This window comes from Sinocyclocheilus grahami, unplaced genomic scaffold (genome assembly GCF_001515645.1).
Source record: "Sinocyclocheilus grahami isolate Dianchi unplaced genomic scaffold, SAMN03320097.WGS_v1.1 scaffold445.1, whole genome shotgun sequence".
Lineage (NCBI taxonomy): Eukaryota > Metazoa > Chordata > Actinopteri > Cypriniformes > Cyprinidae > Sinocyclocheilus > Sinocyclocheilus grahami.
The window spans coordinates 237,430-254,000 of record NW_015505624.1 but is presented as its reverse complement, the minus strand read 5'-3'; the positions used below and the strand labels follow the sequence as shown (position 1 = coordinate 254,000).

At 40.0% G+C, this 16,571-nt stretch overlaps 1 protein-coding gene across 2 annotated transcripts in view; it reads left to right on the top strand.

The window, feature by feature from the left end:
• Positions 1–16,571, top strand: part of LOC107552289 (protein FAM19A5-like) — a 128,203-nt gene that overhangs the window by 75,344 nt on the left and 36,288 nt on the right. For both annotated transcript variants that reach the window (XM_016234147.1, XM_016234148.1), the window contains exon 2: positions 264–413. In XM_016234147.1, coding sequence (XP_016089633.1) covers positions 264–413 — 150 coding nt within the window. The remainder of the gene's footprint in view (positions 1–263; positions 414–16,571) is intronic.

Here is a 16,571-nt window from a genome sequence, read left to right as displayed (position 1 = left end):
GTCCCCCCCCCCCCCCCCCTTTTTATCTCTACTGCCCAGTGCCCACATTATACTACTCTTATTGCATGTCTATTGTCTCATTTGTCTGTATTTTTTATTTAGGAATTTTAAGAAAATAATCATACCCAAACAAAGCATAACCCCATTGTGTCCTGAATTGTGAAAAAACAACTTCAATAAGCTAAAAACAAAATCACTGATGTGGCCACTATTCCCAGTGATCCCCTCTGAACTCTTCTTCTGTCTTTGGTTATGTCCTGCAGGTCAACTGGCAGCAGGCACCTGTGAGATTGTCACTCTAGACAGAGACAGCAGTCAGCCACGCAGGACGATTGCCAGACAGACGGCCCGCTGCGCATGTAAGAAAGGACAGATTGCTGGGACAACGAGAGCCAGGCCGGCCTGCGTGGATGGTAAGAGCAAATTTGGGGAAACTGTCAATCAAAAGTTCTACATAACATTTCTTTTGTAAACAGTTAAAGATTCAAATATTAGTCAAAAGTTGAATGTTTAGCCATTACATCTTAGTTTACACTCTTAAAACTGAAGCATCATGCTGTTCATATTCAGCTTATGTGAAAAGTACAACTCTTAAAAAAAAGCCCATCTTTGATTTGAACGGCTATCTCAGACATTTTGACATTGATGAGTGCTAATAGAGAACAATCTAAAACGTTTTTTTTTTTTTACTTTATGTCATCCTAACCCAGTGTTTTTCAACCCTTGTCCTGAGCGCCCCCCAACACTGCACATTTTGTATGTCTCCCTTATCTGACACACCCATTTCAGGTCCTGGAGTTTCTTTTAATGAGCTAATGAGTTGAATCAGGTGTGTTTGATTAGGGAGACACACAAAATGTGCAGTGCTGGGGGGCGCCCAGGACCAGGGTTGAGAAACACTGTCCTAACCCAACACGTTCAGACTACCAACTTGTCACATATTGACGCTTGGTCAGGACCCATTGGCGAACAGGGGTATTCTTTTAGCATCACTTTTCGATGTGCAGGCCATTGTTTTCCATTGTTTGTCTTAATTCAGTGGTTTGCATGCATTTGTCAAAAATATAAATAATTTTATATAAAGTTATACTTTCATTGGAGCACCTAACCCCACCCTACCCTAAGCCTACCCACTTCTGTACAATATAAAACAAGCAGCAGGCAAATAAAAGTACAGTCAGAGGTATTTATTATTTTAACGCAATGGAGGACCCTGCACATCAAAAAATGATGCTAAATGGGTACCCTGTGTGTCAAAAAGTGACGCCAAAGGGTCCTGAACAAGTGTCAATATGTGACGAGTTGGGAGTGAGAATGTGTTGCCTAACCACATACTGAGTTTGTAATGGAGTACAGCAGAGCAGTTTGTTATGGAGTACAGCAGAGCACCATCAAGAATATCAAATATGTATCCTCATTAATGTCCATTGGGGTCACGGCTCTGGATAAGAACTTTTTCTTGTAAGCTGTTTAAAAGCATCCTTTTAAATTAAACTTTTTAAGAACGGCAAATTTCTGAGGTTGCATCTGATGCCATTTCTTCCGATGTCTTTATATCGGAGGTTGTTTCGCCTATATGAGACCTGAAACCTGACATTTGTTCTTGGGTCTGAAGGTCTGAGGATGTCCTCATATGTACACCGTACATGTGGCTTGTTAAGGCGACATGCAATCACTTTTCAAAGTAATCAGAAATATGCTATATTTTATTTATTGTGTGTATTTATTTAGTTAATTTGTTAATTTGGGCCAGTTGGTAACCACCTAGAAGATCTAAGTCAAGTCATGTCAGTTTTAATTCTATAGTGCTTTTCAATATATCTATATTGTTTTGAAATATTTGTACAGAGTATAGTGCATTACATGTTATTGTTCCAGAAAAGCACAAAACCAGGACACGGTCCACCAGAGGGGATAAGAAAGGAGAGAGAAAAGTGAGAGGTAGAAAAGAGACAAATGAAATTTCAATCAGTTTAATCGGCTGGAGTCTTCAAGGTCTCAGCACAGTTGTCATATGTGATGAGGCATGCTGTGTCCTTCAGTCTGGGGAGGTCAGTCCATCCACAGGATAATCCACAGACCGGGTTGGAAATTGAAGACCATTTCTTAAGGTTAATTCATACAGAATGTGAGTGGCATGGATTTTCAAAGGGAGCCCATTCCTATTCACATTGGGTGAAAACATTCACATACTGAAAACCCAACAAATTTTCTGTTTGTAGAAGAGCAACATCTATTGTAGGGTGAATTCAGTCTCCAAAAATATTTGTCTTGATCGCAAAACTAGAACCATTTCCATTCCTAGTTTTGATATATTAAATCTCAGCTTAAAAGATAAATCAATTGGTCTTCAGAAGAAGGAAAAAAAGAAATAATGATGGGAACACTATGTTGGAGAATTGAGGGTGAAATTCAATGGAACAATTATGTATATCATTACATGTATCTCATATACAATGTGTCTCATTTACTTGAGTGTTTTGGGATGTCCTATTTAAAAACATGTGAACATGTTGCTTACAAAGCTACTTCCTTGTGTTCTTGTTTTGTGCTGCATTGTGAGCAGTCCAAAAAAAAGTCACATTTCAAATGACATGTCAAACTTTTGTAATCAACTCTTTGGTTATCCACTTAGAGGACATTGTTGACTTTCAAGTTGTATTGATATAGGCACCGTTATCAGTAATTTCATGCCTTCTGGGTCATCTTCATTTGGAACAACGTGTCAGTCTAGAAATATTGACCTGTATTAATATAGAGAGGAAAGTAAATAAGGAAATTATATTTCAAGCATACATCTCTCATTCAACTCTTGCTGAAAATGTGTTGGATATTTGTGCAGATAAAAGCTCTGGCAAGAAAAGTGTGAAGGAATGATAGTAGTTGACTGTGGTTTGTAGGAATGAAGTAATTTGATTCTGAAATCACAATAACACCAATGAAAGTTAATGCTACATTATACTTGATTCCCATATAGTCGCTTTCGCTACACTGAGCACATAACTAACACTGAAAGCACTACATGCAACCAGAAAGCAGATAACAGAATTATTCAGAGACATCAGACAAATGGAGTTGAACAGAAATGCATTCTGGGATTGATGTTGAAAATGTCCCATGCTGCAAGTGACACAAAGCTTACTGAATTATGAAACCAACAGTGCAATGCACGAAACACAACCAATTTGCCTTGTTTAGTAAAGCTGGCCCTTAATGTCTTAAATGGATGGAATTAAACAGTTATAATAAGGTTCAATTTTGTTTGTTTTAGTTTGCTAATGTGATGTAGTCTTACAGTACATGTGATAACATGATTTGATAACATGATCTGTTTGTTCATAATACATTAAGTAATGTTAATTTATACAAATTGTTATAAATTTGTGAATGTATAATGAAACTAACATTAATCTAGATTAATTTACGCAAAAGTATTGTTGTCACGAACAGCATGAGACTGATGCAGACTCAACAGCGGGCTTTATTGAAACACAACAGCTGAAGTGAAAACAGAATGGTGAGTACTGAACAATGGTGAGATGACCAAAGGCAGCGCAGATGAAAATATAACAGTTTTTGCAGATGGAAATGGCAACACGGAGAATACAGCTGTGATACTCAAGTGAACTTGACGAGGCAATGGGAACACAGAGTCGAGAATGACTGGAGAACTATAAGACTGGATGACTAAAAGACTGACCCCACAACCCCCCCACCCCCCAAACACTCCCCCTGGGTGCCAAGGCCCCCGCCACACACAGAGTCGAGAATGACTGGAGAACTATAAGACTGGATGACTAAAAGACTGACCCCACAACCCCCCACCCCCCAAAGACTGCCCCTGAGTGCCAGAGCCTCCGACACCAAGGCTGACCACATCCACATGGTGTAGGACCAGATAGCTGTTTGGAAGTTGTCTAGTAAGGTCGGATCCAGGATGTCATCTTGAGGTACCCAGGATCTCTCCAGGAGCCAGGACCTTAGCCTTCTCAGTCAACCAGGTACTCAAGATGATTCCTCTGACGTCGGGAGTCCAGGATCTCATGGACAGCATAGACTGGCCCAGGAACAGTGGTGGAGGATTGTTAGGCCCACCAGACTCTGTGAAAGGGGACAAAGAAAGTTGGTAAGGCTTGAGAAGTGACAAATCAAATGTGGGTGCACTACAGTAATGTGCTAGGAGGTGTAAATGGTAGATGACTGGGTTGATTTGTCTCTTGACTGATGTAGTGGGTACTCTTGCAGTACAGTTGAAGATGAATGGGGGAAAAAAAAAAACTCATTCTGAATGACCCTGATACAGAGGCAGACCTTCTTTCCTGGATTGTAAGTAGAGGTTGTGAGAAGAAAGACCTCCAGACTCTAGAAATGAACTAGGCACTGTGGTCTGAGACAACATTTCCCAGGACACCATCGTTGCGGAAGACGTGATGGTCTAGGGATTCCAGGGTCTTCAGTTCAGTGATGAAATCCACTCCTAGGTGTGACCAGAGATGGTGTGGCACTGAGAGTGGAAGTTGTTTGCCAAATGGGAGAAGATGTAGAGTCTTTGACAAGGCACAGTTAGTGCTGTGCCTTTCGATATGAAGTGCTGGACATACTGGGCCACCAGTAATGATTTTGAGAAAGCAAGAGGGTTTGCTGTTGGCCAGGGTCACCCAAGCCCAGAGAAGAGTCTATGAGGTGTGTATGAAGTACTGATGGAGCATAAATCAACCCCTGTTGAGCCAGTGGTCCTTTAATGCCAGCTTGATGTAGCTCCTGGTTGCCACTGTAATAGTTTTGCTTTGCCAGGGCCATTTTCCTAGAGAAGAAGGCACATAGGATACCCGGATACCCCACATAGGGATACCCTTGTCGCTGAGATAGTACTGCTCCAACTCTATTGGTGGATGCATCAACCTCAACCATGAAGGAAAATTCTGCAAAAGTTTGTAGAAGTTTGCAAATCTCAATAATTGTTTGAGCTCTTGTGGTGGGTTGTGGCCAGAACTGCTTGAACCTTTCCCTGGTCCATCTTGTCACCTTTCAGATATGATATACACAATGAATTGAGTGGATGACAGGTGGAACTCACATTTTTCGGCCTTTAAGTAGAGGTGGTGTTTTCGCAGCTTTTTCATTACGAGAGTGACGTAATGTAAATCAAGATATCATCAGTGCATATGATGTCAAGACAGCGGAGGTACTCCCAGATCACCTCGTTCATCTCAAGACAATAGGAACACGTAGATGAGAATGACTGAATGACTGGAAGACTTGTTGACTAAGATGCAGGATAACAGGTAAGTCTGACAGGTAAACAACATTATATGCATAAGTGTCCAGACGATAAGCAAATGTAAGAATACATTTACACAACAACGAAAAGTTTGTCATTTGCGTATTTTTAAAAGTTTCACATACTGATGACAATGTTGTCAAAATGATCCCTGTTCACACAGATCTGAAAACTACTCAAAACACTTTATTATGCATGCAAGGCCAGTAGCAGATGATGTCTCTTTGTATAGAAAGACTATGTGTATGTGCACATACCTATACACTATACACATATAATACACATGTTCGTGATGTCAATATTTTCAAAAATGATCTTTTTCCTTGTTTACATGGATACAATAACAGTATCATTATTTGAAACTAGGGATGTGAAACGATTAATCGCGATTAATCACATTCAAAATAAAAGTTTATGTTTACATACTATATGTGTGTGTGTACTGTGTATATTTATTATTAATATATCGGAGATCGGTATCGGCCGATAATCACATTTTATGACTCGATCGGTACTCACTAACTTGGCCGATCTCACGAACCGATCGCAATTTGATGACGTCAACGCATGACAACGTACATGATGCATGGGGACATAAATGATTTGGCGCCAAAGTCATGTCATCGCCGGTGTGGAAATGCTATGACGTTTCGAGAAACAATGAAAAATTCGCTATTTGTCATGTATGTTTTGCATGATGATATGATGAATGGATGGTTCATTTTTAACAGCAGATTCAGTGACGTTAGAGCTGATCTGCACCTCACTGCACACATCTGCGGTCCACGGCCACCGGAGCTTTACACACATATAGTATGTAAACAAACTTTTATTTTGAATGCGATTAATCATTTTGCAGCCCTATTTGAAACCCGTTTTGAAAGGTTTGCATTTTCAGACTGACAAAATGCCATTTACATGTAAATGAATGTCTAAAATGCATAAAAAGTTTAAGATTTTAATTAAGATTGGTTTCATGTAAACACCCCCTAAATAGCATCCTTGATTGGCGGGTGATTGGTTGCAGGTGTTGCTAATCAGTACTCTAGTGAATGTGCAGAAAGTGTGGACTATGACTGAGAGGGAGAGCCTGGTGAAGCTGTGACAGTTGTTTCATGTTAGTTCATGTTAGCTCCTTCATTAACAAATACAAATACAAAGATACAATTCCTAAATTCCTGAATGTTGTTAATCTCTAAAGTAGCCTATATACCTACTTTTGGATTACTTTTTAGAAATTCCCAAAATATAATATTGTGAATATTCATTAATGTGCCTATTCAAACACACACAAAAAAATAGAACTACAAATAGACAATCACTAATGAGATAACTTCAAACTTTAGGCCCGGTTTATTTATTGCTAGATATCGCTCTATATCAGGAAATAGCAGACTTTTTTTCTTATATTGAAAATCATTCAACACTTTGTCATGTTAACTCTCCTGGTAGCCAGAACGGGAAATGAAGAAGTGAAGTGAGCTTTATAACCAAGCAGATTTATTGAATAAGCTTAAATTCCTCTTTGCAAAAGCTCTGCCTGATTTCATCTGAAAAGAAAATGGAAAATCACTGCTTATTACAGCTTTTTTAAATAGGTTTGGTACTATTTTCACAAGTAAGGTGTACATTTTCAAAACTCTTAGTGCAAAACTTTAAACTGATCACACTTGCAACACCACTAGTCATTCTTTCATGATTTCATTGTAGTTGCGCATGTTTTCATTCCACATAATCATTATTTCAAAACACAATATCATTGTGATATGTATTGAGAACATTTGAATTAATCACCAAAACACAACAGTATGATCTTTTTTCAATTTAGTACTTATAACAATCAGTTCGTTCAAGAGCAAACAATGCAAGATTCATGTTTCAAATCACCTTTGTTGCTGAAAAAATTACAGTAATACAGTCACTAATTGTCATGTTAGAAAATACACTTATATTACCTAACTTGCATATCTCATATAAAATCAATAATTGTTTTGTAACAATAAAAAATAAAAATAATAAAAAATAATTTTGTAAAAGTATTTATCCAGTGTGTTATCAAAAGGTGTGATGATGGTATGACATGGTCATAAGGTTTTGTGCTAGAACAGAGTTCTAGTCAACCTACTGTCAATGCAGTAAATGTCCTCACTGTGCGATTTGACTGAATCTATATTCTAGCAGAACTTTTTAGATGAAGGGTGAGTTATAGTTATAGATGTGCCGTCTTTACCATGGTAATGCTTCAATATACAGTATCACATGGCATAATGTAATGTGAAATGCAGTATTTGATGCTATCTGTCTCCCTTCTTCTGATACATCTCTGATCAATCTCTGATCAGTTCCTCTCCCTTGTGTCCTGCTCTATGTCCACAAATAGCAAAGCACACGGTTTTACAAATGAGGACATCCTCAAAGGGAGGTTTTAGGTGATTTTGTCCAGTTTTGCTTACTTCTGGGTACCGATTTGTCCCCAAAATATGGTTACAATAAGTAGGTACACACACACACACACACACCCACACCTTGTGTGTGTTGATTTTCCTATCATTATGGTGTCATTCCATAGGAGTAATGGGTTTTATTCTGTCTCCCCCCCACACTAACCCTACTCCTAAACCCTACTCCTAAATACCCTTACGAAAAAAAAAAATTCTCATTGGACCCAAAAAAAGACAATGATTTCAGATATTGCCATCTTTGTGGGGACATTTTGTCTCCATAAAATAGGGTTTACCTGAACCACACACACACACACCCTTACAAAATAGTGGTTCCCTTTCAGTCGGTCACTCCGAGTCACGTCGGTGACCGACGAATTGGGATCTCACTTAGAGAGACCAATCCACTTCGAGTGTAAACTAAACGAGCCAATGCACATTAGCATGCGATGATTGCATCCAGCTGCCTCTGATCACAGCATGAGCATAAAAAGGACAACATCGTTCTGCTCCTACCAAACTACTTCGTGTGTGACGAGTCTAGCGTGCTCTCGGGAGCTTTTTGTGTTGGCGGACGGCACTTCAGCGGTTGTCGTTCCTGTGTCGAGTGGGTTGTGCACTTCAGGCTGCACTACCCCCTGTCGTGCTGTAAATGGCCGTTTCCCCTGTGCGTCTCAGCACGTAAAAGAGCATTTCCCTAAAAGAGCCAATTTCTCTAAATGAGTACAATAAGCGATGGTCACAATCGCTGCCTCACGTGTCTGGGCATGAAGCACGCTGAGGTGGCATTCGCGGAAGAGTCATGTTCCCATTGCGGAAAGATGACCATCTCGGAGCTGCGGGCCAGGCTCCGTTTCCTCCAGGGGGGCGGAGCTCCGTTGCCTCTGCCGCGATTTAGTGTTCGTTCTGGCGGCAGCCAGGCGTGGACTACTTCGGGCAGTAGCACGGGCAGTTGGAGGGTTACAGTACCCTCGGGGCTCCTCCCGATGACCGGATGTCGATCACTGCATCGGAGGGAGAGCTCTCTGGAGAGGAAGATTTGGCTGCGCTGCCGTCCTCCGGGGCGGTGGCAACTCGCGCGCCACCTCCTCCTTTGGAGTCAGAAGGTTCTGAGGTAATTTTGTGCCATTCACATTCCGGGTCTGCTCAACCGTACGGCCGATGAGCTGTCACGAGCTACGCTCCCAGGAGAATGGAGACTCCATCCCCGGACGGTCCAGCTGATTTGGGGACGTTTCAGAGTCGCTCAGGTAGACCTGTTTGCCTCTCCAGAAATCTCTCACTGCCAGTTGTTCTACTCCCTGACAGAGGGAACACTCGGCACGGACGCACTGGCACACAGCTGGCCGCGGGGCCTGCACAAGTATGCGTTTCCCCCAGTGAGCCTTCTCGCACAGACGCTGTGCAAGGTCAGGCAGGACCAGGAGCAGGTCCTGCTTGTGGCGCTGTATTGGCCCACTCGGACCTGGTTCCCCGAACTAATGCTCCTCGAGACAGCCCCTCCCTGGCAGATTCCTCTGAGGAAGGTTCTACTGACTCAGAGACGGGGCACCCTGTTTCACCCACGTCTAGACCTCTGGAAACTTCATGTCTGGTCCCTGGACGGAACGCGGAGGTTCTAGGTGACCTACCCTAAGAGGTAGTTGACACCATCACTTCGGCGAGAGCACCGTCTACGAGACATGATTACGCCTTGAAGTGGAACCTGTTCATCAAGTGGTGGTCTTCTCACCGAGAAGACCCCTGGAGATGCCCAATCAGGGTTGTGCTTTCCTTTTTGCAGCAAGTTAGAATTTATGTAAAATGCGATTGCTGCTAACCATGACCCCGCGGAAGGGAAGTCGGTAGGTAAGCATGGCCTGGTCATCAGGTTCCTTAGGGGGGTGAGAAGGTTGAATCCTCCCCGGCCCCCCTCCATACCCTCTTGGGACCTGTCTCTAGTGCATAAAACACTACAGCAGGGCCCATTTGAACCTTTGCAGTCAGTCGAGCTAAAGTTTCTTTCATTGAAAATTCTGCTCCTGCTTGCACTGGCCTCCATCAAGAGGGTAGGGGACCTGCACACATTTTCGGTTGGCGATTCGTGCCTAGAGTTTGGGCCGGCTGACTCCCAGGTAATCCTGAGGCCCTGGCCCAGCTATGTGCCCAAGGTTCTTATTACTCCCTTCAGGGATCATGTGGTGAGCCTGCAAGTGCTGCCCCCGGAGGAGGCAGACCCAGCCCTAGCTTTGCTCTGTCCTGTACGAGCCTTCAGAGGCTACGTAGACTGGACACAAAGCTTTACGACCTCAGACCAGCTCTTTGTCTGTTATGGAGGCCAGCAGAAGGGGAATGCCATCTCTAAGCAGAGGATGGCCCACTGGACAGTGGATGCCATCACCCTGGCTTATCAGGCACAGTGTATGCCCTGCCCGCTTAGGTTGCGAGCACTTTATTAGGAGTATCGCATCTTCCTGGGTGCTGGCTCGTGGCGCCGCACTGACAGATACTTGTAGAGCTGCGGGCTGGGCGACCCCCACATTCGCTAGATCCGATAGCCTTCATGTGGAGCTGGTATCCTCCTTTGTTCTCACCTCAAACGGGTAGAGGCACAGAGAGGACCCAGTTTAGTGTCGGCTTGCTAGAAACTTCTCCAGAGTGTCCGTACTGTAGACCCTGTCGTGCTCCTCCATCCCCTCGGCAGCCAGAGGTGGTGGAACGTCCGTTCTTCCATTTCCATAAGGGTTACAATCACCTCTAATCTTCCATTTGCACCTAAACGGATGTTCATATGTGTATTTGCTTCCAAAACCTCCTTCGGGAAGGATGGGGCTTCCGCAACGTTCCTGTTCCAAGTGGAACGGGTACGTTTTCCCAGTGTTATCCAATCTCACTGAGTGGGTAGTGCTATGACAACAGTGACTAGTCTTCTTGTTGTGAGCCCCGGCCTACACCACAAAGGGGCACAGGCAGCTCGCACAGGACACTGGAAGGGGCAGCATCCATGGCGCTTTGGTAGGGATCCGAAGTCGTCAGTCACCGACGTGATTTGGAGTGACCGACTGAAAGGGATTGTCTCGGTTACGTATGTAACCCTCGTTCCCTGAAGGAGGGAACGGAGACGTCTCGTCCCGTCGCCACGGCTGCTGTACCACCGCTGAGCCGCTGGGTCACTGGCTCGGCTCCTCAGCAAAAACCTGGTATGCGTTGCACTGGCTGCCTTTTTATGCTCACTCTGTGATCAAAGGATGGGGCTTCCGCAACGTTCCTGTTCCAAGTGGAACGGGTACGTTTTCCCAGTGTTATCCAATCTCACTGAGTGGGTAGTGCTATGACAACAGTGACTAGTCTTCTTGTTGTGAGCCCCGGCCTACACCACAAAGGGGCACAGGCAGCTCGCACAGGACACTGGAAGGGGCAGCATCCATGGCGCTTTGGTAGGGATCCGAAGTCGTCAGTCACCGACGTGATTTGGAGTGACCGACTGAAAGGGATTGTCTCGGTTACGTATGTAACCCTCGTTCCCTGAAGGAGGGAACGGAGACGTCTCGTCCCGTCGCCACGGCTGCTGTACCACCGCTGAGCCGCCGGGTCACTGGCTCGGCTCCTCAGCAAAAACCTGGTATGCATTGCACTGGCTGCCTTTTTATGCTCACTCTGTGATCACCGGCAGCTGAATGCAATCATCGCATGCCGATGTGCATTGGCTCGTTTAGTTTACACTCGAAGTGGATTGGTCTCTCTGAGATCCCAATTCATCGGTCACCGACGTGACGTCTCCGTTCCCTCCTTCAGGGAACGAGGATTACATATGTAACCGAGACGTTATCATCTTAGATAAATCACTTTTAGTGTAAAAATAATTCATTGCATTTTAAATGCAATGAACCCTAAATTGCAATCACGTTCTATAGAAACTATATATCTATTGAATCTATATCTATAGATGCACCAAATTATTCACTGATTAACCATTAAGATGAGTTAGATTCAATAATAGACAAATGTATTAAACTGAATGAGAAGTTATGCTAATGAAAAGTTTGAAGCCAATTGAAAATATGCCGAAATGTTTGAAAAAATTGCACTTTTGATGATCTGTTGTGATATTAGTACTAAGAGATTTGAAAATTTACCAATTGCTTGTGAAAATTGCACCAAAGCAATAAAAAAAACCTGTAACAGTAATCTTAAAGAACGCGTTGAAATGAAGACAAATCACTATCTCCAACTTGTAAAGACAATTCTTCACATGATTGCAATTTAATAGACTAGTATAAAATGAAAATTAGTAGTACAAATTTAAATGAAATAATATATGCAAGCAACAAAATATAGTTCAACAGATGCATGTTTGTGTTTATATTTCATAAGGCTTTGCTTTTAGTTTGTATTATAGTACAAGGAAGTTGTTGCTTGCACACTGGCGAGTTGTGATGCCTTTAGGTAAAGGGGGCAATTGGAAATCAGAATATAACATGGTTCTGGGTCACAGTCACTCCAGAGAACGAAAAGGATGACTTCTCATTCAACAGCCATTCTCCTGAGTAAAAATCAGTATGTACGTAAGCAAGGACAGAAATAGAGTTTAGTGGGAAGGAGATGGCATCATTGCTTCCTCTGAACATGTTTCAAACAATATTGCATTAAGATTCTAAATTCATGTCTATGCCCACTTGTATTTATACTTCATTGTGTGTCATAATCTTTAGAAATACTGAACTTTGACAATGTCCCTAAAAATTTTAAAGCATAGAGCCCTGGGACATTTATGAAATACCAGCAGTTCCTCACACTGCACTGACTAGAGTCTATAATAGCGAAAATGGAGGGGAAAGACAGTAAATAAATAAATAGGAAATTAACTGTCAAATCTTGCTAGTCACTTAGCATCCAAACTCTGCAAGCTCCTCTGTAGAGTGAATATGTTAAATGTACTGCTGTTGATATTAATTGTAGTGTTATTTTATTTATTTATTTAAATTAATTTAATTTTTTGAAGGATTGCTTATCAGAAAGTAATGTGGTTTTAGATGGCCTTTCAGAAAGTATGCACTGTGGTTCCGCTTTATCGAACAGAAAAATAAAAAAAGTATTTGCCGCAGTTCTTCAAACAGACGTTCAGCACAAACATTAGCATAGAAATTATGAGATGTGCATGGAAGCATTCATTTTAAAGGACTTCTGCCACCTACTACCATTTATGTATCCTACTGTTAAAAATAATTTTTATTAGCGTGAATATGTGCTAATTCAGCAGTCAGAATTTGTTGAGTGATGGATGCAAATGGATGCGTTTTTTTGTGAGAAAATAATGTAAATGTTTTACACTTGTAATTAATCATCAACTGCTGTTTATCCACTCGTTGTAATATTAGCGTACCACCATGGTCTTTTAGTAGTTCTTTGTACTTTGATGACTGAAGCAAAAACAGAACCTAAAACACAATGAAAGAATTCTACAAAAAAAAAGTGTGTAATGTGGTTAAAAGAGCTGAAGGGCAGATTTTTTTTTTTTTTGTGAAACTGAATTTTTTCTTTCTTTCTTTTTTTGATGGGAACCAGTAGAAGTTTTTGAAGACTTTACATGCTCTTTATGCTGTTCTTTCTATACAAGTAATTTGTATAGTCTTCATGTCTTTCAAGTCTCAAGAAAAGCAGGAATATAAATATTTTATAGCTGAAGCTAACCTCTAGCCTACATCCAAACAAATATAATTTCATGTGGTACTATATTGTAGTTTGAGTCTAATTAGTTGACAAACTAAGTTATTTAGTTAACTAAGTAATATTATTTTGAATACCTGGCGTGGATATGAAGTAATTACAGTTCTACTGTATATCATTCAACCAAAATATTTCAGTTAAGTTGTAATATATATGTATGAGCTCAAAGCATAGAGGAGAGGAAAATAAACTTCTTTGAGAAGAAGGGTTTAACTCAGTCATCTGGATATAAACAAGCATCATTAATATTGAAGTTTGTCAGACATGGACTGTTGAATGATGAAGTTGAAAAATGGGCTGTTTTCAAAATGGGAGCATGTGTCATAAATCTAAGAGAGAAATGGATGAGAAGAATATCAGTTGGAAGGTGTTTGTTCTGCTGTTCTCTGAAGAAGAAAAAAAGCCGCTGTTAAGTCTATATTCATATAAAGACATGATATATACTGTATGTATATATATACAGTATATATATATATATATATGTATAGTGTTATTTCAGGATTTATGTGTTTAATATTCTTTCTTTTTTGTTCTAATTATTTACATACCTTCATATCGTTTTAAAATGCCTGACTCACTTTCTACCACCGTGGAACACAATGAAAGTTGAATGACAAAGCTCCTCTTTCACATTTGAAACAAATAGCATAATGACCAGCAGCTGACAGACTTCCAAAGAAGTTTCATAAATGTAGTCCATTTGACTGAAGGATGTTGAAATCTTGGAATAATTTTTGGCCGAATAAATCAATTGAGATAATGGCAATTGCAAATGAATCTGCATCTTGTTCAAATTTGACCCACAGGAATACTTCTTCTCTGAGCCACCATCAGATCCACTTAGACATTCACTTCATCTTTTCTTTTTTTTACCTGTCCAATGTTTGCTTCAAAATCCTTTGTACATTTTGTTCATTACCTAATTCATTGCATTTGGTTATCCCTAAATTGCAATCACGTTCTATAGAAACTATGGTAACACTTTACAATAAGGTTCATTAGTTAACTACATTAGTTAACATGAACTAATAATGAACTGCACTTATACAGCGTTTATTAATCTTTGTTAATGTTAATTTCAACATTTACTAACACATTATTAAAATCTTGTTAACATTAGTTAATGCACTGTGAACTAACATGAACTAACAATGAACATCTGTATTTTTATTAACTAACGTTAGTGAAGATTAGTAAATACAGTAACAAATGTATTGCTCATGGTTAGTTCATGTTAGTTTATACATTAACTAATGTTTAACTAATGAACCTTATTGTAAAGTGTTACCGAAACTATATACCTATTGAATCTATATCTATAGATGTACCAAATGATTCACTGATTAACCATTAAGATGAGTTAGATTCAATAATAGACAAATTTATTAAACTGAATGAGAAGTCATGCTAATGAAACGTTTGAAGCCAATTGAAAATATGCTGAAATGTTTGAAAAAATTGCACTTTTGATGATCTGTTGTGATATTAGTACTAAGAGATTTGAAATCTTACCAATTGCTTGTGAAAATTGCACCAAAGCAATAAAAAAACCTGTAACAGTAATCTTAAAGAACTTGAAATGAAGACAAATCACTATCTCCAACTTGTAAAGACAATGTTTCACATGATTGCAATTTAATAGACAAGTAAATAAAATAAAAATTAGTAGTAAAAATGAAAATGAAATAATATGAATGCTTCAAAATAATTTGTACATTTTGTTCATTACCTCTGACAGTTCTGCTCTTAAGATAATTCCATTTAGTGTGTACTGCTGAAAAACTGTTTGTTGTTGAATTCTTGCCGTCTCAGTACAGACTTACCAAGGTCTTCTTCTTCTCATAGAGTTCTACAGTACTTCCACTGCCCTTTCCTCCTTTCTGACATGTACTTACGTTATGATGGCTCCCAAGGGCTGTGTTCTACCTCCAGTCTACACCTAAACACTCGGCTGATGGTCCTGCTGACGTGACTATGTTGCTATTTGTTCATGTGAAGAGTGAGATTCTAATTGGACTGGAGAGTTCCTGTCCCTGGCAAACCTTTACAATAAAGAGCCATGGGTTTTTTAAAAATTACTCTACTACGGTCCTAAAGAGAGCAGGAGGCAGTGGAGCTATGGCAAAAGTGGACATCTCAGTGCACTTGATGCTCTGAAAGCAGCAGCAACGTTTTTCTTCTGGCTGACAGCCTCTGATTGTCCTTTACCTACGCACTTCCCTTTTATGTAATCTGCAATTTTCTGTACCTTCAGCTTCTCATGTGTTATTTACTACTGTGCATGGATTTGGAAGCAATACTTGTGCAAGATGCAATCATCTGAAGCGCATTCAGCCGAAAGAGACTCTTACATCACGTATAACATATAGAATATACTCAAGTATGCATTCCTATTCACATCGCAGCATTTCACCTGCCATTAAAAGGCAATGCATATCCATTTGATGCCTTAAGATCCTTTGTGAAACAGTACTGTACACTTTAGTATCCTTTTAAGTACTCTTTTTAAGCACAAGAAAAAAAGGTAAACTTTATTTTAAGGTGTCCTTGTTACACATGTTACAGGTACTTACTATTATAATAACAATTAATTATGCATAATTACATAGAAAGATGCCTTAAGATCCTTTGTGAAACAGTACTGTACACTTTAGTATACTTTTAAGTACTCTTTTTAAGCACAAGAAAAAAAGGTAAACTTTATTTTAAGGTGTCCTTGTTACACATATTACAGGTACTTACTATTATAACATCGCAGCATTTCACCTGCCATTAAAAGGCAATGCATATCCATTTGATGCCTTAAGATCCTTTGTGAAACAGTACTGTACACTTTAGTATCCTTTTAAGTACTCTTTTTAAGCACAAGAAAAAAAGGTAAACTTTATTTTAAGGTGTCCTTGTTACACATGTTACAGGTACTTACTATTATAATAACAATTAATTATGCATAATTACATAGAAATAACCCTAAGACAAACCCTAATCCTAACCCTAACCATATAGTAAGTAGTAAGTACGTGTAGTTAATTAATAGTACTCACTACTTTAATGTATAATTACACTGTAACAAGGACACTTTAAAATATAGTGTAACCAAATATATATATATATATATATATATATATATATATATATATATT